The 23,983-nt window shown below is 38.7% G+C and overlaps 1 protein-coding gene across 1 annotated transcript in view; it reads right to left on the bottom strand.

The window, feature by feature from the left end:
- Positions 1 to 23,706, bottom strand: part of LOC105440344 — a 90,001-nt gene extending 66,295 nt beyond the window's left edge. Inside the window, exons 1-5 of the mRNA XM_030978744.1 lie at positions 23,053 to 23,706; positions 12,657 to 12,823; positions 11,094 to 11,383; positions 8,045 to 9,741; positions 6,238 to 6,426 (exon numbers count right to left, since the gene is read on the bottom strand). Coding sequence (XP_030834604.1) covers positions 6,238 to 6,426; positions 8,045 to 9,741; positions 11,094 to 11,383; positions 12,657 to 12,823; positions 23,053 to 23,706 — 2,997 coding nt within the window. The remainder of the gene's footprint in view (positions 1 to 6,237; positions 6,427 to 8,044; positions 9,742 to 11,093; positions 11,384 to 12,656; positions 12,824 to 23,052) is intronic.
- Between the last annotated feature and the right edge of the window lie 277 nt (positions 23,707 to 23,983).

Raw genomic sequence — 23,983 nt, forward strand, 5'->3', positions numbered from 1 at the left:
TGTTGTGTAATAGTTTTACACGCGAAAAACGCGCGCGCATGCGTGTGTGCGCGATTTTATATAAAATGCTTAGAATGGCCTTAAACGTATGCAAAATTATTTTGAGCACTTTAAAATTTTGTGCGCGCATTGACGCGCGGACGTACGCACACGCGCGGTTTATTTGACCTGAAATTGATAAATATAAATGAGAAATACCTTTTGGTTATGAAGATATGATCATGAGTTGATTTTCGTAAAATTTTACAAAATGGCGCCTAGAAGACGTCATCAGTGAAGGTCAATGTTGAAAACGTATTGTGCTTTGTACATATGCCTATTATGTGTGCCAAATTTCAAGGCATTTGATTGAGCAATTTTCAAGTAATCGTGCTTACAAAAAAGTGGTTAGAAATAAGAAAAAATAAAGAATAAATAAATAAACTAGATTTGTAATACTTGTTTGGAACACAAAAAAGATCAAACACATCATCATAATCTACAGAGTGCAACCAAAAATTTCTTAACAACAATTGAAATTTCTTTCAGGAAGCCTAACACTAAAAGCTGTTTTTTATTCCAAGAGCATCGTAGAGACGATGAACAAATAAGAATAATAATACATTCACTTCTTTTTTCCCCGCCAAATAATCCGAACAAAAGAATCAACCGAGGGTAATCAGCTGTTAAACGAATTTATCATGAGTCCATGACAAATTAATTAATACTGCTTGTCAAATATTATCGAAGAACAGCAAAGACGAACGCGATTGTCGCTACAATTCAGAAATCATTGCTTGCATTGCTTTTCTCTCAAAATTACCGTGAGATATCAAGCTACATAGAACTATGATCGACAAAAAAGACATTGTCTTGAAAAGAGTCAGAAACATTAGAACTTGAATGAATAAAACATAATGTAAATGAATAAGTCTAGAATGAATAGGACACAAGTTCATTTCTACCATTTAAATCATCACGTACCAAATACCTAAGCAAAATTCGAACCAGATGCATTTAATGGTAAGCTTAAAGACAATGATTCATGACAATTGTCAATTGTCATTTGTTTAATAATATAATAATAATAAATTACATTTATATAGCGCTTAATACAAAGTTTCTAAGCGCTTAACAGAAAATAAAATTAAAGTAATGTTAACTTACAAATTACAAGAATATAATACATGATACATAATTATAATAACAAATTCTTAATAACAATAATACAATAATAATAGTTAATATTTACATAAAGCTTTATAGTTAAACAAACAAAATATGATTACATTACATTACATATTAAACAGATAAGTCTTAAGTTTACTTTTGAATGTCTCTAAGGTTGGGGACTCGCGTATTTCATGGGGAAGATTGTTCCAAAGTTGGGGGGCACAGACAGAAAAGGCACGATTTCCATAGCGGGTGTGGGTGCGAGGGCCTGGGGCAAGATGAAGATGTGCTGTGGATGACGATCTGAGACGCATAGATGAAGTACGAGTTTTAGGAGTGATGAGTGCCGAGAGATATGAGGGAGCAAGTTTGTGAAAGGCCTTGTATGTCAGCATGAGAATCTTGAATTTGATACGTTGTTGGAGGGGGAGCCAGTGTAGTGAACGAATGATCGGTGTGATGTGTTCATGTTTTCTTGTACGTGTGATGAGGCGTGCTGCTGTGTTCTGAATATGTTGAAGAGGGGCTAAATGAGAGCTAGGGAGATTGATTAATAGTCCATTACAGTAATCAAGGTGGGAAGTTACAAGGGCATTAACGTCTAGACGTATTGCAAAAGATAATCAGAATAATAATGATCAGAATGATACCTCTACTATTCGGCCTACTTCTACATGTACTATACTACACTACTGCCATTGTAGATTATGATAATACAGATGATAATAATGATATGATAACAATTATAATAATACTATATACTTATACTAATCGTCATCAAAATGATCATGTTCATATTCATCACAATGATAACAATAATAATGATTATAATAATTACAATAATAATTTATATTAACGATAATAATCATGATGAGGATAATAATCACAATAACAAACATAACTAGACATATAATACTTGTTTGGAACAAGTATAGGTGGGCTGGTCAACTAAAATTTGACACAAAATAGAGCAAAAATAAGCGAAAAACTGCTAAAAAACAATTTCATGTAGATTAATGATTCAACTTCCATAGGCATAACACGCAACTTAAGACATTTCTGATATGTTCCCTTTAATCGTAATTTCCACTATGATGAAGTGATCAAAATGAAAAATGGTGGCAACTGAGCTTGTAGAGAATTGTCTTAGCTACAACATATCGAAATTTGGAAGAAAATTGATCAATATTTACAGAGATACAATCAATTTTCCATAAATATGCTGACTTCATTATAAGCAAATTCGTATTTTTAGTTCGAAGGCCATTATGATGATGTCAGAATATTTGTAATAGCCAAATGAGACATTCAATCATATTTCCGACTCATTCTCTATCAAAATATGAAAAAAAACTTGAGGGTACCGGACTCCCGGTGTATCCCAAAGAGCTATAATGGATTTTGTATAGGCATGTTTTTGCCCATATATGCTATGTATAAAAAGAGTTCGCGCGCACAGAGATTTATCTTGAATGAACGCTCATCTTGTTATTAATGGTCATAAAGAGATAAACATGGTATCAAATTGTTTGAAAAAATATGGGAAATGTCATGAAAGAAAAAAAAATGGCGATTATATGTTTTGTAATGTTGTTACGCGCGAAAAACGCGCGCGCACGCGTGTGTGCGCGATTTTTTATAAAATGTTTAAAATGGCCTAAAACGTATGCAAAATAAATTTGAGATGATTTTGAACATTATACAATTTTGCGCGCGCACTGACGCTTTTTTTTATCTGAAATTAATCGGACTGATATTGACCTTGATCGTATTAAATATTAAGGAGAAATGAATTTTGGTTATGAAGATATGATCACGAGTTTATTTTCACAAAATGGCGCCTAGATGACGTCATCAGTCAAGGTCAAGGTTGAAAACGTTATTTTGATTTCTCTATATGCCTATACATATGTGTGCCAAATTTCAAGTTATTTGATTTATTAATTTTCAAGTTATCTTGTGAACAAAAAAGTGGTAAGAATTAAGAAAAATAAATAAATAAATAAATAATAAATAATAAATAATAAAGGCAAATTTAACAAAAATATAAGGTGGTCTGTATGATATACAGCCCACCTGATAATAGGAAGAATGATAATAATAAAAATAATAACAAGACAAATGCGACTGCATCTCCTAAATGCCTCCGCCTTAATTTAGTATGGGATATAATTTCAGTATTGTCACAGTTGACCTTTAAACCCAAATCTGATAAGATCATTTTCTTATGGTGATACATACTACCACCAAGTTTGAGCCTCGAACCTATAGTGGTTCTTGAGATATCGCAATAACGAGGCGAATACCTCAAATTTCATAATTTGACCTCTGTGACCTTGACCTTTGACCTGGTTACTACCAAATCTACTCAGATTGTCTTCCTATGGTGATATATACTATCATCAAGTTTAACGTTGATATCTCAAGTGGTCCTTGAGATATCGCGTTTTATCGCTAGAAAGTGGGACAGACAGACGGACAGACAGCCCCATAACATAATGCCTCCGACGCCGCCTTCGCTGAAAGGAGGCATACAAATGATAATAGTAACAAAAACTAAAAATATCGTAATCTGTATTGCCGCGCAATGCGAATGATCCCCCAGCAGTGGCAGCAATTTTGTGTCATCCTTATGTTCGAAGGAGGGACAAAGATCCCCTCTCCCCTCCCTGAAACAAGAGGATGACATAGAGATCGCCACTAGTGGCTCACTGACTATTGTCAAGACTAGGAGCAGCATCACCAAAACAATCTGTGTGTAGATTAGAGTATAATGCATCTCTGTAGAAAATTTGAAAGAAATCTGTCAAGAAATGTGGCAGATAGAGCGCACAAAAGACAGCCACCAAAATATGACCTTTGACCCTATAACTGACGGAACACAGGTGGCAGCATCACCAAACACTGAAGATGTGTAGATTGTACTAAGACACACCTCCATACAAAATTTGAAAGAAATCCTTCAAGAAATATGGCAGTTAGAGCACATAAAAGACATATATGAACTTTAACCATATAAAAGACGGAACAATGAGGGCAGCAAAGCCCAAAAGTTTAGATTGTATCTAGATACATTTCTTATTCTCTATACAAAAGTTGAAAGAAATCCGTCATGAAATACATGTATGACCTAACAGAGCGCACACTAGACACCTACTAAAATATGAACTTTTGACCCTATAGAAGACGGAACACTGGGGGCAGCACCACCAAAAGTTGTAGGTGTGTAGATTATACCAAAATACACCTCCATACAAAATTTGAAAGAAATCCATTAAGGAATAATGCAGTTAGACCGCAAACTAGAGTGCCACATAGACATCTATCAAAATATGACCTTTGACCCAATAAAAGAAGGAACACTGGAGGCAGCATCACAAATATCTGTAGGCTTGTAAATTATACCAAGATACACCTTTGTTATAAATTTGAACGAAATCCCTTGAAAAATGTGGCCTATAGAGCACACACAAACCATCCCCCAAAAATATGGTCTTTTAACCTATATAAGACGGAACACTGAGGGCAGCATCACCAAAAGTTATAAGTGTTGAGATTAAACCACGATACACCTCCATACAAAATTTGAAAGAAATCCGTCAAGGAATGTGGCAGTTAGAGCGCACACAAGATTATGACGCGGCGGCGTAACGCTGCTGAATCCAAAGTTCCCCACCGGCATACTGCCGGGGGATACAAATATGGCCTTTTACCCTATAGCAGACGGAACACTGGGGGCAGCATCACCAAAAGTTATAGGTGTGTAGATTATACCAAGATACACCTCCATACAAAATTTGAAAGAAATCTGTCAAGAAATGTGGCAGTTAGAGCGCACACAAGAATACAATTTGGCCTTTTACCCTATAGAAGACGGAACACTGGGGCAGCATCACTAAAAGTTATAAGTGTGTAGATTATACCAAGATACACCTCCATACGAAATTTGAGAGAAATCTGTCAAGAAATGTGGCAGTGAGAGCGCACATAAGAATTAAATATTATGAAGTGGCGGCGTAACGCTGCTGAATCCAAAGTACCCCACCGTCATACTGCCGGGGGATACAATAATGATTATAATGATAATGATGATAATAAATGTTTAACTTTCACCATTATAACATTTCTAGGATTAAGAAATACATATATATCCGTCTTTTAGTAAACATGCCAAAACATAGTATACAATCCTTAATCCCAGGTTGTAAGGATTATGCAAATTCTCTCTTTGCAAATTAATACGAATGTGACCGACACTAAAAACCATCACAGTCCAAAATAAAGGCAAGCATCACTCTCCCTTTTTATTTGCTCCCATTGGATGTAACCTTTAATGAGATTTTGTATTTATCTTAAAAATTAGTATGTAATTGTTATCTATCCAATGTTTTAATACATTGGCTTTTTTTTGGTGTCATTCATAAAGTTCCACCCTTTGAAAAAAAGTACCATGGTAATACCATGATAACCATGGTTATTTGTCCAAATTACCATCCACCATCCGAACCATGGTAATTTCATTGTTTGATACCATGGTTTGAATGGTGGATGGTAATTTGGACAAAGAACCATAGTTGCCATGGTACTTTTTTTTTATAAGGGCACTTAGTCCACTCCACTTCTAGACATAGTCATTCGATAAAAAAATTCTTTAATTCTTGTTTCAAAACTTCCTTGCAACAATTTTTGTATCGTAAATCGGATATTGCTCAAACTTTCAATTATTTTTGTTTCTCTTATTTTTCTGCTTTTATTAAAACAAACTTAATATCAGGGTTGACTTCCCTTTTAAGTATGTTGCGATCTTCCTACATGTGAGTTTCTTTTAGAGCATTCAGGTTGTACATGCATACGACTGTTTACATGGTGCTCCCTGCCCACCGTCAAGGTTTCCACGGTTAGTATTCACACTTAAATGCTTTTGTTAACACTGCTGCAGCCTGTGAAAAGTGTGAAAAGACCATTGATCCTTCTGTCAAAAGAACCAGCATATATGAGACATTTAAAAGAATTAAAGAAAAGTAAAATGTAGATAAGAAAAGGGAAGAGGTGGTAATGGGATGAAATTAAATCAATCACTCATACATGCATCACAATTGTGGATGAACTGCTCACCTTTGATTCTTTTTCTTTCTTTGCAAGTGTTTCAAAAAAACACTGATGGAATGCACATGATAGAGAAGCGTCCTTCAAGGATTGCATGGAGCATGATATTATCTCTGCCACATCAAGTGACATGGTAGGTCCACAATCTCTCGCTCTACGGAGTTCAACCTGGATAAAATGACAAAGTGATTACTGATGTAATGCAGAATATAGATGTTGGATGTTAGGCAGAGATGTGTAACTTACATGAGAGGTTGCCCAAGATGCACTGCTAGAACGTACTACAGAGAGTAAGAGGGCAGCCTTTACCCATCTCTGTTCTCATATACCTTTCTTTCGGCCTACCTACCTCCACTATCCTAGATGCTACAGACTTCTAACAAGTTACTCTAGATAGTGCAAAAGTTTTTGTTGTTGTTATCTTTGTCATACAAAAGGCTCTTCAAAATGCCATCTTCATACTCTAAATTTAACTCCAAAACCAACTCTTTCAAGAATTGATAAAATTCTTTAAATATTGACCAATGAAACAGACAAATTGCCATAACTTTGACATATCAATTCCATTCGGTCCATTTTACAGCATCTTTATCTTTGCAATGCCCACGTTTCTGCCGAATTTCACACATCAATGGTTACTTATGATATGAATAGCACCCTCTAAAGTTTTGAAAATGGATGTGTTTATGTGGCAATAGCTATGTCATATTCGGGTTTAGATACTTCAATATATCCCTTTTTCAGTTTAAAAAAAGAAAGAAAGAAAACAGATGCACCTCACTACTGACCGACTTCGCGAAAAATTGCTCTCAAAAACCGTACTTTTCAGGAAAAATCCTGAAATAACTTCAACATGTGCTCAATTTACGAACTTTATACCTAGGTCTATGAAACTTGCAGACATGTATATCAACCTACTTCACAACTGCCTGCCAAGTTTGGTAACATTTCTTGACGTTGATCATCACAAGGTTATTGTAAAACAATGCTCAATTTGCCGTGCATAACATTACAATGTGTGACATGCTTCTAGTACATTTAATTGTCATCCACGCTGATAGCATGGATGACAATGGGGTCAAAATTACTGTAAAGAAATGCGGCTTCAAATGATACCATAAACAGTATACATGTACAAATCGGATTACGCAGGGTTTCTGCCCAACTGTAACATTGGCTATAACGTCAATTTTCAGATTGATTTTGTCCCCAGTTTATTTATTTTTTATCTTGGAATTTTGCAAGTATATTTTGGAGGCCAAACTCAGGGCATCTCATTGTCTCATTTCGAAAATCTGTCAAGCAGGACGTTTTAGATGCCATTTCATACCCTGCACTATATGCGTCACGTATTAGTATGTTAGCATACAAGGTCGTATAGGCCAAAGTATATGGAAAACCAAACGTGCGTAATGACATGTGCCTTGCCGAGCGTGTGTACATAGGATCATTCATCTGCTTAAAAAATAGAAATATGGGCATCAATGCATGCATTTCATTCTACGATTGCAGTTCTAGTTTCCAAATTATTACTGTTCAAACCTCTTTGATTAGACTTCTTTTCCAACAGCAATACAGTAATACATTTCATACAATGATATTTATATATAGGAACAGAAACTATTGGTTGGTAAAAAGGGGAAGATAAAAGCACATGTGCTAGTCGAGATGCACCCTTCCATAAGTATACCGTTGTACTGTAAGAAAAGTGCAAAAGGTATAAAAGTAAGAACTTGTACCAAAATGGATGAACTAATTTTGTTTATCAAACTATGATTAAACTTACCACATGTGGTCCAATGAAAGCATAACCAGCTACAGTGTGTGCTGTCGTGAATGAGGATATGGCCACCTCAATATTCAGTGATGAAACCCTGTCCTTCACCAAGGCTGCAACATCTGGGTCCTGACTCTCAAAGGCTACATCAACAATGAAATCTAGCTGTTTCTGTGAAGCCCTTAGTCCTTGAAGCATAGAGTTCATTACATAGGTTGCAATACTTTTGTTCTGTGACACAGTGAAGTACAGGAGATACCTAAACTCCTCCTTCTTTGGCAGCACTACTTGATCAATCAGCCTTTTGAATTCATCACAATCTGATTCATACAGGAAAACAAGATGGACTCCAGCCATGTACTCCTGGAACAGTTTGTGAGGGAAGAAGACTGGCAATTGCACATAAGAATTCCCCTCATGTATGTCCATGCTAGAGGTAATTCTGTCCTCCTGAGACAAAATCCCGACACGACAGGCAGCGTCCTTGGATTCTGGGCATATTTGGAAATCATCTTCACCAAAAACCAATGTATTTTCTAGCAGACCATTGAAGGCCTGTTTTGCAATCGGTCCGAGGAGCTCATCAATTTTTTTCAAATAGGCATGAAGTGAAGGGCTGCCTACTTTCTTAACCTCTTTCTGAGCATAATGTTCTTTGAGAAAGGCGATCATTGTTTTGAATATCTGAGAAAACGTTTTCAATGATTTCATTTCTTTTAGTTTTTGCTCGTCAAGTTCTTTCCACATAAGACACAACATGGCTACATATATAGGATAGGGGGCCATGTTTTCAGATATGACATCATTCTCACTGGTGAACTCGATAAGCTGATTTGCTTTATCATCATTCTTCGGAAAGTATTTGTGAATGTAAACTGACAAATCCTTTCTTCTAAAACCCTCAACATGAATGAAGGTGTAGAGCTTCATTAGATCGCCATCCGATCTAATCTCTACTGCTCTCCATGGGCGAGTGGTCACCAAGACTGGGCAAGAGGCAAGTTGATCTGAACAAAGAATATCTACAAGTCCAATATCACCAGTCTCAGATGAGCTTCCACATGCCTCTGAGGAGGTGACACTTGGCTGTGATGGCTGAAGTTGCATTTGATCAGTAGGCTGTGATTCGCAAGATTTTGTCTTCATGATTTTGCCACTAACTTCGTCTAGCCCATCAAATGCGATGAATACCTTGTCAGGATTTGACCGGATATACTCAGTAATCTGAGAAACGGTTGCTGGATTGTTCTTGGCCAGATAAGACTTTGCGATTTCGCCAATAGTGTGTTGCTTAAATTCACGTAGAGGAACAATCAAGACCCACACGAAGTGACTGAAATGCCTCCCTTCATTCCAGTCCCAAGCAATCTTAGCACAAAATGTACTCTTTCCAGCCCCTGCCTCTCCCTGAACCATGATCCGCTTGGGGAACTCTCCATTGACTTTGAGATCAAGGATATCATTGTAATCTAGCATTCGCTTCTCTGTCCCATGTTCTTCTTGTAAGAAGAGATTAGTATACATGTCATCAAACTGCACAGTGGAAGCAGGATTGAGAGGATCAGCTCTGATCTTACAGAGAGTTGACCTGTACTTGAACTTGAAATCATTTGCACACCGCTCAACCAGTTCAGGAGAAAGTGGTTTGGTCTGAGATTCAGCTGAAAGAGGTTTGGTCTGTGATTCGAGCAGTCTTGATGGCCCTCCTAAAAATACATAGATAATCCATATTCAAATGATAACACGTAAACATATTTTGATACATCTGAAGGATTGTAAAGGCCTGAGGCTATTAGTGTGACATACGACTAGGTCCTAAATGTTTCAATCTTAGGGACATTTAAATTATGAGTAATTTGTGTATACATGAAACTTGTAGGTGAATATCACAAAATAATTTTTCATAGGACATTTCAGCAATGCAGGGTTTCCCTGACAATCACACATCTTATTTTGAAAAAAACAAGACAAATGTGACTGCTTCTCCATATGCCTCTGCCTAAATTTAATTAAGATCAGGGCTTGAATCAATCTTTAAATATCATGACAACAAAAAGCGGCAAAGCCAATATATATATTGAGGGGTCAGTGACACAAAGACGTAACTCCACTTTGACCATTTTGAGAAAAAGTGGTTTATGTGTCACTGAGCAGCAAGAGCCATAAGGAGTTAAGTCTATGTTTCACTAGCCATTGACTTCAATAGGATGTTGGTGGAGTTAAGTCTTTGTGTTTCCTGGAAAGCCCACATTTTTCTGAACATGCATTTACGACCTTTGACCTGACAATCCAACATCTGATTACTTGTCTCCCTATTGTGACACATACCATATGTAGCTTTGATTTTTTAATTCAGCTTAAATAGCTTAAAGTAGTTATTGATATGGTGACAATTGTTTCATTTTGCTGACCTTTGACCTTCTTAACCCAAAATATAATCGGTTTGTCTCAATATGGTGATGCATACTAACACTAAATTTGAAATTGATGGCTCAAACCATTCTTGAGACATTGCAATAATGGGGCTAAAATCCTACAAGTTAATTTAATTTGACCCTGATGGCCCTTGATCTTTGACCTACTTATCCCAATATCTAATCACTTCATCTCACTTTGGTGATGCATAATATCACCACGTTCTTGAGATATTGCAATAGCAAAAAAGCAGGATGGATGGGCAAACTACTCCAAAACATATTTTCTCCGGCACCATCTCCAGTAGCCGGATGCATAATTACAGTTAACATAATGGAATGACGCATGTGTACATAAAGAAAGCTGACATACAGCTGTCAGCTGTATATTGAATATTGAATTCTGCTGTCATTCAATATATGACTCAAAGTACTTGTTCTATATATTGGTGTCCAGAAAATATCTAGGATTAACAAAGTTAAATTAGTAAAATATACAAACATGATAACATTTTTTCACTTCTTTAAGTTATAGCAAATGTATAGAACACAGAGCACTCACTATCTATATGGTAAAAACTGACTTCACTTTTATAAATGTTTTTCTATGTCTTCTGGTGTAGCAATAATTAGTATCTGTTTACCTGTGCTGTTTGGAATTGGAGGTTCATTGAGTAATTCGTCTGATAGGCCACCCAAGTTGATCTTTCGAAGTTTGTCTGCCAAAAGCTGTCGTTTGTTTGAGTGTGGAGGTTGCTGCATGACATTCCATTTCATAAACACATCCAGTAACGCATTGGTGTAGTTCTTCAAATTCTCAATCAGGATTGCCTGTAGTTGAGCATGGGGTATCCCTAGAGATATCCCTACGGCATTGTAGTAAGATGGAGGGATATCCTGGGCCAGCTTCAGGAACTCCATTTCACTGACAGTACTGTAATATTAATAATACATTAATTGGTTATGATAGGATATTAGTTAGCGAGCATCCTATTGGATGAGAAGCTATCAGGTAACTCTCAACATTGAGTATTATGTACATGTGCGTGCTCGAGTGGGCAATATAACAACCTGGGGATATCAGAATATATTGCCTGTGATAATAACATTTGAAACATACTGCTCTAAATTGCAGGTGAGGGCAGTATTGTTCTGGCAAAGGTAATTGTTCCTCCAAAAGCAGAGTCTGGCAGTAAATACAATAATGATGATGATGATAGCAATAATAATAACAATAAGAAAAAGATTACTACTACTTCTAATAATAATAGTGATAATGAAGTTAACATTATTATTACTAGAACTGATGGTGATGATGATGATGATTACCATTTTTATCATTATTATTACTATTATCACTTCTACTAATATACTCAGGCTTCTACTACTACTACTACTCATCATCATGATTATCATTGGTAGCTGCATAGTCTTTATGCATATTTTTTATTCACATAATAACTTATTAAAGTGTAACATGGTTCTGGGAAGGGTGAAAATAATTTGTGAGCCTTTTCATTCTGTGTATGTTTGTGTGGAAGAGTACCTGTATCATAAAAACAACATTCCTTGAAAAAGATGGCTCTTCAAATGCCCTTATATTAAAAATACAACAAATAATTTGTTGTGGACCACACTTTCTTGCTGCATGTTTGTGCCATTAGTCCAATAACACACATTTATGTGTGCAGTACATGTGACTTTTAGCAAGACTGGGCAAAATAATAATTTTGACGACTCCAAAACCAAACCAAGTATACACCAATTATACTGTTGCGCTACATGCATGATCAACCTTTTGAATCACTGCTGAAACATGGTGTTTCTTTTGCAATGCTATTGCGTGACCAAACCTAAATTCTATTTTTAACCCCCAAAGGTTACTAGTATAAAGGCTAGCTTACTTTGAATCATCGGGTCATCATGTCGGGTCAGGTTGTAGCGTTACCCGGCCTTTTGTGAAAATTATCATGCCCTTTATTCATGAAATGTCAGGGGATATGTTTGTGAAATAAATCCTTCTCATCTTCAAATGGTCTGGTCCAAATTACCTGACACTTTGTGAAAACCTTTCAGTAAATCTACTTAAGATCGCATCCTGAACGTGCATCTTCACATGATCTTTTGTTTCATGCAAGGTCGTGTAACGCAACCACCCGACCGGACGCGATGACCCAATGACTCGAAGTAAGCCAGTATATGCATACCTTTCTGCAGTGTTAGGACCTGGATTAGTTTCAACGTCACCAGATCTCATCAAGAGGATCAGGAACAGGTAGAGAAGGCAGAATCCACCCATGGTGTAAGATGTCCTTCTCACTGGACAGAAATGTAGCCCTCTGGGAAATGGTGACGACATCGTGGGCAACAATGCCTGAAAATATTATTCAGAAATATCTACATTACGTACATAAAGCAGATGGAATAAAGATCCTTTTAGGGTTTCAATTCTCTCTATATATCTATCTAATAATGGTGAACAATTTGGGGGGTTTTCGACGCCATAAATTGTGTTGCCCCCGCCTCCTGAAACAGTGGCGGATCCAGGGGGGGGGGGGGCCCGGGGGGCCCGGGCCCCCCCCCCCCCCCTTGAGAAAAAAATCATGTAAAATCACGTGATTTTTACCTTTTTTTGGGGTTGGGCCCCCCCCCCCCCCCTGGCGCTCAAGGGGGGGGGGGGTGCAAATTGAAATTTTTTTGAGGATCAAAAAAAAAAAAATGTGCTCACTACCCCCCCCCCCCCCCCCCCCCCCCCCCCCCCCCCCCCCCCCCCCCCCCCCCCCCCCCACTGAGCGAATTTTTGGCCGGCGCGTTTTTCAAATTTTCGGGAGCAAAAAAAAAAAAAAAAAATTGTGCTCTGTATGACACCAACCCCCCCCCCCCCCCCCCCCCCCCCCCCCCCCACTGAGCGACTTTTCGGCCGGCGCGATTTTCAAATTTTCGGGAGCAAAAAAAAAAAAAGTTGGGCCCCCTCCCCTAAGAAATCCTGGATCCGCGCCTGTCCTGAAACCCGCACTTAGGAAGAATTGCTGGGACCAGCCAAGAAGCTGTGCCTCGCAGGGTTCAAATTCGAGAAATACAGTATTTGGGCAGATAACAATGATTTTTCTGATTTTTTTTGGTAGTTGTCAATCGGGGCGGCCGGGTTTCTTTCACAGCGCGAAATAAGGGGTATCATGTACTGCATCGTATGCAGAGATCTCGGTGGAGCATGCATAAGATAGAAGCAGCAGTCTGGACTAAGGAAAGTGAGTGACGGTGACGGTAACCGTGACGCATTACAGGTGATGAAGTGTATTGCACATTCCTTCCGTGACTAGTCCGAGCTTGCCTTGCAACAGCTATCAGTATCGAAACTTGTTATGATTATTAAGTAATTATCAGCTATTAAAAAAACATGCAGTGTTTAAAATAGGAGGGAAATATTTATTTTGTGTTAAAAATAAATGCGATCCGTATGTTGTAAAGAAGAATTTTTTAGAAAGCCGTTTTATAATTCCAACATTAATGTTTTTTAAACCTAAATTATTTATCCTGTCGAGACCCGACCAGTAGCTAGCTTGCTTGCTAGCTGCGCAGCTGGTAACAACCCCATGCATGCCGCGAACAGTGAACTGCTTTGCAACCCATATTTATATTGCCAGTTCGGATTGATTCAGGATGAGCTAGAGTATGAAAAACATATTGGTAAAAAATAAATACTTAAGAGTTTTAAGGTGGATTAATTTTTGTGGTGTGCAATACTGCAATATCTTATATATTTCATTATTTTTATCGGAGCATCGGCTTCCAAAAAGCTAAACCGGGACCCGATGGCGACGGTCGGGATTCGGTGTGACCGACCGACTCTAGCCTCTACTTCCTACTGCGATACCTTCATCACTGCATTCCTCGTATCAAAAGCTGTATTTTGTTTGAAGAAGTATACTTTTAATAGCCTGATGATAAATATTAAAGTTAACGAGCAGATCATAGTTACTGATCATCCAAGAAGTGGGGCGTAAGATTTGCAATTAAGAGATGAGTACTTTGAAAAGCCATAACTTTAATAATAATGCAATTTCATATTTCAATTATCATTTCACCATTGAATTTCTCTCATCAAGAGCTTTACATTGATGTATAGTTTGACAATATTTAAAGGAGAAAAAAAAATATAGCTATATTGTGAGCCCCTATGTTGATAAAGCCCTACACTGTATATGCATTTTTCGTTTTCGTCCTTCCCTTTTCTTAATAATTACATCATGGTAGTGAGCTCTTTTTTGGCCCTCGAATATTTGAAAAATCGCACCCTCCCCCCCTCCTTGAGCGCCAGGGGGGGGGGGGGTCTCCAAAAAAGGTAAAATTAACGTGTTTTTACACGTTTTTTTTTTCCCAGGGGCGGAGCCTTCAGAAGCTGAGGGGGTTTTATACATCAAATTGTCGTCGGATGAGCATACTTTCATACCTTATTTGTGACACTGGCAGATCACGAATTGGCGTGGGGTCCAAGGGGCAGAGCCCCCGGAAGCTCAGGAGTTTTGGGCAATAAATAACGATCAGATGAGCATATTTGTATACCTTATTTGTGACACTGGCAGGACACAAATTGGTGTTGGGTCCAAGGGGCGGAGCTCCCAGAAGCTCAGGGGTTTTATTATCGTCAGATGAGCATATTTTATATCTTATTTGTGACACTGGCAGGTCACGAATTGGCGTGGGGTCCAGGGGGCGGAACCCCCGGAATCTCAGGGGTTTGGGGTAATAAATTACTGTCAGATAAGCATATTTTGATACATTATTTGTGACACTGGCAGGACACATATTGGTGTTGGGTCCAGGGGGCGGTGCCCTCAAAAGCTCAGAGGTTTATACATCAATTTATCGTCAGATGAGCATAATTTATTACCTTATTTGTGACACTGGCAGGTCATGAATTGGGATGGTTGTCCAGGGGGCGGAGCCCCGGAAGCCTAGGAGCTTTGGGCAATAAATTACGGTCAGATGCACATATTTTGATACCCTTGTGACACTGGCAGGTCACAAATTGGCGTGGGGTCCAGGAGGCGAAGCCCCCGGAGACTCAGGGGTGTGAGGCAATAGATTACGTCAGATTAGCATATTTTGACAAATTTGGGGCCGAGACTCCGGAAGTCAAGGGGTTTTAGGCATTAAATTACCGTCAGATTAGCATATTTTGACAAATTTGATACAAGCGCGTAGCCAGGATTTCATTTTAGGGGGGCGGTAGTAAGCACGCAAAGCGTGCGAAACTCTTAAAGAGCGAGCGAAGCGCGCTCCCTAGGAGCATGCGTGCAGGGAGGGGGATTTTCCCCCTCTTTTTGCGAAGCGTGGAAGCTTTGACGTTTCATTAAATTATTAGAGAAAGGAGACGATTCGTAGGACCGTTCTAGACTCTTAGTCCTTGTCTAAATTCAGTTTCTTTTGACGCTTCATTAAATTATTAGAGAAAGAAGACGATTCGTTGTACTCTCCTCAACTCTTAATCCTTCTTTGAATCAAGTTCCCCTTCCTCCGCGCGGAAGCTCTGACGTTTCATTAGATTATTAAAGAAAGAAGCTGATTCGTTGTACCATTCTAGACTCTTAATCCGTGTCTGAATTCGGTTTCCCCCCTCCCCGCCACCCCCCCCCCCCTCAGTGTTATTGAGGGTACGCATATGCGTGTTCCCTCTTTTCGAAAACACCCCCTAAGTCCGGTGTGTAAAGTAAATTTTGTGTACTACGAGCCGGACTTTGGTGCTTGAAAAGTACCCCTTTACCGGACATTTTGGTAACACGCATGCGGTCATTCCGACCCCGGAGTAGGGGGGGGGGGGGGCGAAGCGCGCTCCCTAGGGAGTGGGTGCAGGGAGGGGGATTTTCCCCCTCTATTTGCTTAGCGCGGAAGCTTTGACGTTTCATTAAATTATTAGAGAAAGAAGACGATTCGTAGGAATTTTAGACTCTTAATCCTTGTCTAAATTCAGTTTCTTTTGACGTTTCATTAAATAATTAGAGAAAGAAGACGATTCGTTGTACCGTTCTCGACTCTTTATCCTTGTGTGAATCAAGTTCCTCTTCCTGCGGGCGTAGCGCGGAAGCTCTGACGCTTCATTAGATTATTGAAGAAAGAAGCCGATTTGTTGTACCATTCTAGACTCTTAATCCGTGTTTGAATTCGGTTTCCCCCCTCCCCGCCCCCCCCCCCCCACTCAGTGTAATTAAGGGTACGCATATGCGTGTTCTCTCCTTTTAAAAACACCCCCTAAGTCCGGTGTGTAAAGTCACTTTTGTGTACTACGAGCCGGACTTTGGTGCGTGAATAGTACCCCTTTACCGGACATTTTGGTAACACGCATGCGGTCATTCCGACCCCAAAGTGTGGGGGGGGGGGGGGGAGGGGGGCAGGTCCCCCCCCCCCTCCCGCGCGGAAGCTTTGGCGTTTCATTAAATCATTAGAGAAAGAAAACGATTCGTTGTACCGTTCTCGACTCTTAATCCTTTTTCCTTTTATCCTTGTGTGAATCAAGTTCCTCTTCCTACGGGAGTAGCGCGGAAGCTCTGACGCTTCATTAGATTATTGAAGAAAGAAGCCGATTTGTTGTACCATTCTAGACTCTTAATCCGTGTTTGAATTTGGTTTTTCCCCTCCCCGCCCCCCCCCCCCCCACTCAGTGTAATTAAGGGTACGCATATGCGTGTTCTCTCCTTTTGAAAACACCCCCTAAGTCCGGTGTGTAAAGTCACTTTTGTGTACTACGAGCCGGACTTTGGTGCGTGAAAAGTACCCCTTTACCGGACATTTTGGTAACACGCATGCGGTCATTCCGACCCCAAAGTGGGGGGGGGGGGGCAGGTCCCCCCCCCCTCCCGCGCGGAAGCTTTGGCGTTTCATTAAATCATTAGAGAAAGAAAACGATTCGTTGTACCGTTCTCGCATATGGAAACGTTGTATCATCCGCTCAATCTGACTTGCGTGCATGAAACAAATAAGTATTTTTCCATGAAAAAGTGAAGTTTTCTCAAATGTGCGTTTCTTTCCAGCATTGGGGCGCCCGGAAGTCACTCGGGTACTATTTCATAAAGTATAATATAAAAAGACCATATGCAATTTTTTTTGTACTTTTGTCGGAAAAAATACATTTATCCAGCACAATGTCGTCTCTTTTTGTGTTGGAGAAGAGCAAATAGCGAGTTTCAATCACACTTTGGCCGCTCTCGCAAGCTCTCACTCGTTTCACTGTGGTCAAGCGACTTTGGGGCAAGCGGTTAATGAAAATTCTAATCGTCAGCTTTCTTCTGGTATTAAACTTGTTTTGATTGATTGTATAATTTTGTCGGAATAAAGGAAACAAAATGGCTCGACCAAAAACTTATTAGTGTCTGAATTGACCTTTCGACCTTGAATTCCCTGATGCAAGCGCACTAATGACGTCATCTTCGCTAAAATCGGCGTCTTTTATCGTTTATACATCTTTATACATCTTTTTTTAAACTATTAGTAAGATTTAACATATTTTTTCTGATATCACTGAAGTTTTGGGTGTTATTTTATGAGTAATTTTGAAATAAGAGCCATTTCACTGTTTTAATTTACTGGATTGTACCATTCAAGTCGTGGGGTAGAAAGATGCATTTTCCAACCGCGCCAAATTTAATTTACGTTCCGACATTCTGTTAAATGGGTTCGTGTTGTTAAGAATCCACTGCTTTCTGCTCCAACAAACGTCCACATGCAGTTACTAAACTATTCAAATTTATGGATGGTTCCTAGCTTCCCAGGTGTTTGTGTTGCTGTTGAAGCATTTCATTCAACTGCTATCATTCTTTGTACTCCAACTGCCAGAACGCTATTTTCATTTTGGTTTTATAGTTTCATCGGAGTCGTTTATCAACTATATGTATTCAAATTTATGAATGCTTCCTCCCCAGGTGTTTGTGGTGTTTATGCATTTCATTCACCTGTTATTATTCTTTGTACTCCAATTGTTAGAATACAAAATGCATTTTGGTTTTATAGTTTCATGCAATAAGTAAGTCAATAAAAGAGTATGTTCTGCACAATAAAAACACTGTGTGTCCCTATTGTACAATGTAATGTGTCCCCTCATTTTGTAATAGTTAAATTACCCATTCACATAATGGAACTACCTGCCCGATGAAGCCAGTGGCCTGTGACCCCGAAGCACTCAACATCGTGTGGGAGTCAGTTTGTGATCAATTTCTTTTATGAGACAAATACAAACAAACGTTTCCATATGCTCTTAATCCTTTTTCTTCCTACGTCCTCTCCCTTTCTTCTTTCTCTCTTTTTTTTTTGGCCGGCGTTTTTGGGGGGTGGGGGGGGGGGGTGACCTCCCCCACCACCCCTGGCTACGCGCCTGCTTTAATATCTTTCCCCCCTTTTTTTTTCCCCTTCTTTTGTTTCCCTTCTCTTTTTTTGCCAGGGGGGGGGGGGGGGCACGGGCCCCCTGGATCCGCCACTGAATACACAGATGTATGGCAATATTTATAAGCTTAATGCCTGGGGTGTTGCCATACCTTATTCCGTATTGAATATTATAATCAAATTTTATACGAAGGGGGAAAAATAACTCATCTTTACATTAAGTGCAAGAAACTGTTGAAATATTACACTATCTTTCTTAGAAAAAGAAAGACAAAACAATAATTAACATAGAAGCAATGTGCACATTACATCCGGACAGTTGATTTAAAACGGTAATTTGAAGAAGTTAACCACTGTTAAAGATACTATGTCCCTTTTGCAGCCAACATCAAATTCTGTAGAACTTTGCAGGAATTACGAATATGTCATGTATATCCTATCTGTGAAATTGAAACATTAGAAGTGTCCTAGTATTCAAATTTTGCAAGGAAACCCATTAAACTTAAAGACTTCACTGTCAGACACTATTGAGTGACTGACTGACATCTTTTTTTCTTTGGTAATAACATACATAAAATGAGCTGTGTTACAGGTACATGCGCATTAGTTTACATCAATAACCCACTACTTGTAATGGCAAAAATGAAACTGATCAAATCTTAGTGCAGCACAAAACATATGACTATTCGGTAAAAGTGTCTGAAAATCAGACTATTAGTAGGTGATTGCAATAAATCGATTTGACAACTAATGGTCGTTATTTTCACACTTTTTTTTTTATCTTGATAAGTGATTTTCACACTTTTGGGGAACAATTCAAGATTCTGATTTTTCACTTTAACTCTCTGTGGTGTTTTATTGCTTTCAATAAATGTACATTCCTACAGAATTATTTATTTTAAATTTGATTTAAAAAAAATTCAAAAAGAGTTTCAAATGTTAATCTTTATTTTGTTCTTGTTTTGTTTTGTTACGTACTATTCAAACAATTTGTTTTTTGTTGATTTTTTCTTGTTTTACATTGCATTGTAATTGTATTAAGTTATACAGGGCTCTCTTGCAGAACAGTTTGTATGTACTGAAGAGACCACCCTCTATATGGAACACATGATAAATAAACGAATTAACGAATAAAGATTTCTATTTAGGCCTAATATAGTATCCATTGTCAATATTCCAAGATAACTATTCCAATCTTTACTTGACCTATAGAACTTATAGACATGACATTAAAGAACCAGATAAACATCAGAAGTGAATCCTACTCCCTTCAGAGGCTGGAAATACAGCTATCATGCATCATCATGGAACATTTGGCTCAAAAGTTTATGCAACTTATGCAAATTGCCCAACATTGCCCGGATGTTGAAACTGTTCTCTAACGTCGAGAGATCACCATGATCATCAACAACAGCAACAACAAATTTTATCCTACCGGAGATTTCGGGGGGGGGGGGGGAACCGCTTCGAACAAGATGATGTTCCATACGTTACCAGAGCCACAATGCCTTATCCTTGCTCAGGTATAGACTTAAACTTAAACTTAATATAGACCAGTTCTGATCATGCGATAGCATTTTGAAAGAAACGTGGAATCGATCAGAAAAGGTTGATCATCTAGCATATAAGTATTGGTGTGTACTGCAAGGTTTTGGAATCATCAAAATGATCAGAAATTTGGCCCAGTCTTGGTAAAGTTACAAGCACTGTACACAGAAAGATGTATATATGGGACTATATACGCAATCGCGATATCTATCAAGTCCGGATCGATATGATAATTTACCAAATATATCAATTAGTAGGCGGTTTCCCGGCAAAATTTGTATCATCACGTATTAGTCAAAACATTTTCTTTCACATGATTGGTAATAAGAGCTTCCATTTCATTTTTGAGAGGGGGCGTTTCCAAAACTGGTCTATACCTTTAAGACATGCTAATGTGGGTATACTAATAACATTTAGTCAAATTGTTTATGATATTTACTAAGGATTAGGGTTTATGCAATATAAACATGGATTGTATGTGATTCTATTCCGATAAGCTTATATAGTGGCTAGGGCTTGGATCAACACAATTTAAAGTTAAAAATGATATTATACTCACTGTTTGTCTAGATCCTGTTAAATGCAAAATGAATCGTGGAATGAGGCGTCGAGTCCTCTCCTTAGAAATATTTATCCAATTACAGCCGAGCTAAAAGGATTAACACACAATCTTACACAGTTCAAATAAAAGTAACTGGCAACAATTGACATGAGAGGTCTTTTCTAGAACGTGTTTATCATAAAGGCGTTTACAATGTCTCTTTCGCAAGATAAGAGGAGATAGAGTTTGTCTCTGGGTCATGAATCTGGTTGACAGATGCCAAAACATGCAGTGTATCGAAGAAAATGATCTAGAAATCAATCTAATGCAGATTCCCTTCGCACAAATGTGCTTCGTTCCATCAGATTGTCATGTAATAGTGACATATAACCCGTATGAAATGAAAGATATAGGACGCGCGAGTCTGTATTTCACTGTCTGTCGACGTGGCATATAGAGCAGGTACCCAATGCAAGTCGGTTTGATCACGAGGTCTAAAAAAGAAACCAGTCAGAGGAAAATACGAATAACTAGAGCCTGCCGCATACTCCTGCGGCAGACTTGCCGCAGATCTGCAGCAGACCTGCCGCAGACAGTCATCTTTTTCACATGCAAATTAGTTTTGCCGCAGACTTGCCGCAGACTTGCCGCATACTCTTTCAGTATGATGAAGAGTCTGCGGCAGGTCTGCCGCATACTCTTTATCATGGATATTCATAGAAAAGGCTATAACAAAGAGTCTGCTGCAGACCTGCCGCAGACTCTTCATCATGAATATTCATATCTCATATAGACCTGCTGCAGACCTGCCGCATACTCTTTCATATCCATATACGTGGCAATTAAGTATGCAGTCTTCCAGGAAGGCTATGCTGGAGAGCATGCATTGCGATCATTACATTCTAGCACCTTGAATTAGTAGAAACAGCTAAAACAGGCGTAATTGCTTCAACAATTCTACAAATATTGGTTTAACACAAAGCAGAAGTAGAGGTAGAGGAATAGGAATACAATAACTGAATACACATAGTCCAGAGTAGAGTCACAGATCCATGTGCTAGTTACAACAAAAAAAGTGAGTTAGTGGGGCTGAAGATAAGTAGTAGTAGAGTAGTAGAATGGTTTTTTTTATTAGACAACTTCAAAATGGTAGCCCGAAAGCTAAATTACATTGCAAGTTTTACATGTATTAAAAATCATTTCAACAAACTTAGATATGGACAAGTACACATAATACACAGTCGGATAGATCATAACTAATTACATATTCCCTACTTGCAAACAAATTGATGAAACAAATAAAATAGATTCGGCGTTTTTTTTCTTTTCTGTAATCATTGTTAAGTGAGGAATATTCATATTTTAAATATAAATTGAGGCTGATTAATGGAGTTAAAACAAGTAAGTACTAAAGATTTGTTTAATTTCGAACCGTAATGCACATTGAATGTCTATAAAGCTACACAATATATAAGGATTTATCATAGAAACATGATTAAAGAATTACCGAAAGGGAGAGAAAAGGTTAGAGAGAGAACGATGTAGAGAGAGAGAGTTAAGTTAGAAAGAAAAACAGGAAGACATGCGGAAGATGGGAGAGGGAGAGAGAGATAGGGAGGGAGTGGAATGAGAAGAATGGCACAGTTGGAACTGTGAAGACATGGAAAAGCGGAATGATGATGAAAGTAAGACGACAAGGAAAAGGCGATTAGAAAGAAATTACAAAGTAAATTACAAAGTTTCCCTTACAGAGAAAAACAGTACAATTTACCAAATATGCATTACTAAGATAATAGCAGAATATATGCGTAAAAACTTTAAATATGTAAAGACATAGAATGTACATGGGAACGTGCGTACCTATAAGAGAGATATTCACTAATTAATCAGTTTGACAGTTAAAAACACAAGTGTATCCATTCATTACAATGTGGATTACATGCACTAATCTTTATGAGTTGATGGGTATAAAGTTGAGCTGTATTAAAAGCAACAAAAGGCAAACTATTTAAATAAGAGGTGTGGAATCGGGCAGGAATCAGGGGAATTTTTGCGTTGTTGAGTAACCTGGTGAGATATGGGACTGGGCTTTTCCTGTAACGTTCTGTTTTGGACTTAGGCTCTATACAGATATTTCTTACAGTGTTTCTTGTGCTGGCGTTTAGTTTAAACCAGTCTGATTGGTCGGATTTTAGTGTTTTCAGGGCAAACTTGAGACATAGCTCTTCTCGGCGAGCATGGAGAGTTTGAAGCTTGGTCATTGATAGGGCATTTGAATAGGATATGTAATATCTACCTAGTTTTTGAACATTTTCGATCTTGTTGGACTGGGCGATAGTCAATGCTACGTTCCAGGCAGGGCAGGCATATTCGAGGAGTGGTCTTACAAATCCTATGTAAACTGTAACAAGGTCATTGGTGGGGGGATAGAAGGCTTTCAGGGATCTTAACATGAAAATGCGACGGTTAGCACGAGAAACCGTATCCGAAACCTGTACATTCCACTTCAAGGTGTCTTCAATGGTTACTCCAATGATTTTCACACTGCTAACCTCGTTCAGGGGGACATTATCAATAAGTACTCCTAGTGGGGGTAGTTGGACTTTACTGAAGGACAATCGCATGATTGAACACTTCTTGGTGTTGAGTTTTATAACGTAATTGTTCTGGCACCAATCTTCTAGAGTGGATAGTGAACGGGAGATATCACGTGGCTTGTAGCGTGCATCGTGCGAGGCGGCAATGGACATGTCGTCGACGTACTTCCAATGACTCGCTGATGAAGAATCACGCATTACATCATCAATAAGGGCCAAGAATACAACAGGACCTAGGCGTGTGCCTTGTGGGACGCCAGCATGAATCTTCTTCCAGGGCGAAAGTGAACCATGGTAACGAACAAAGCTTGGCGGTCGGTCAGAAAATTGCAGATCCAAGGAAGAATCGAATGGCGGGCACCAAGATCAATAAGCTTCTTAATCGCGATAGTGTGGTTGACCCACATATGGCACAACAAAAAAGTTTGAAACAGCCCGTTAATTCCTCAGTCTCCTCTTATGTAACTTATTCCTC

Source organism: Strongylocentrotus purpuratus, unplaced genomic scaffold (assembly GCF_000002235.5).
Source record: "Strongylocentrotus purpuratus isolate Spur 01 unplaced genomic scaffold, Spur_5.0 spur5_scaffold_1, whole genome shotgun sequence".
NCBI lineage: Eukaryota > Metazoa > Echinodermata > Echinoidea > Camarodonta > Strongylocentrotidae > Strongylocentrotus > Strongylocentrotus purpuratus.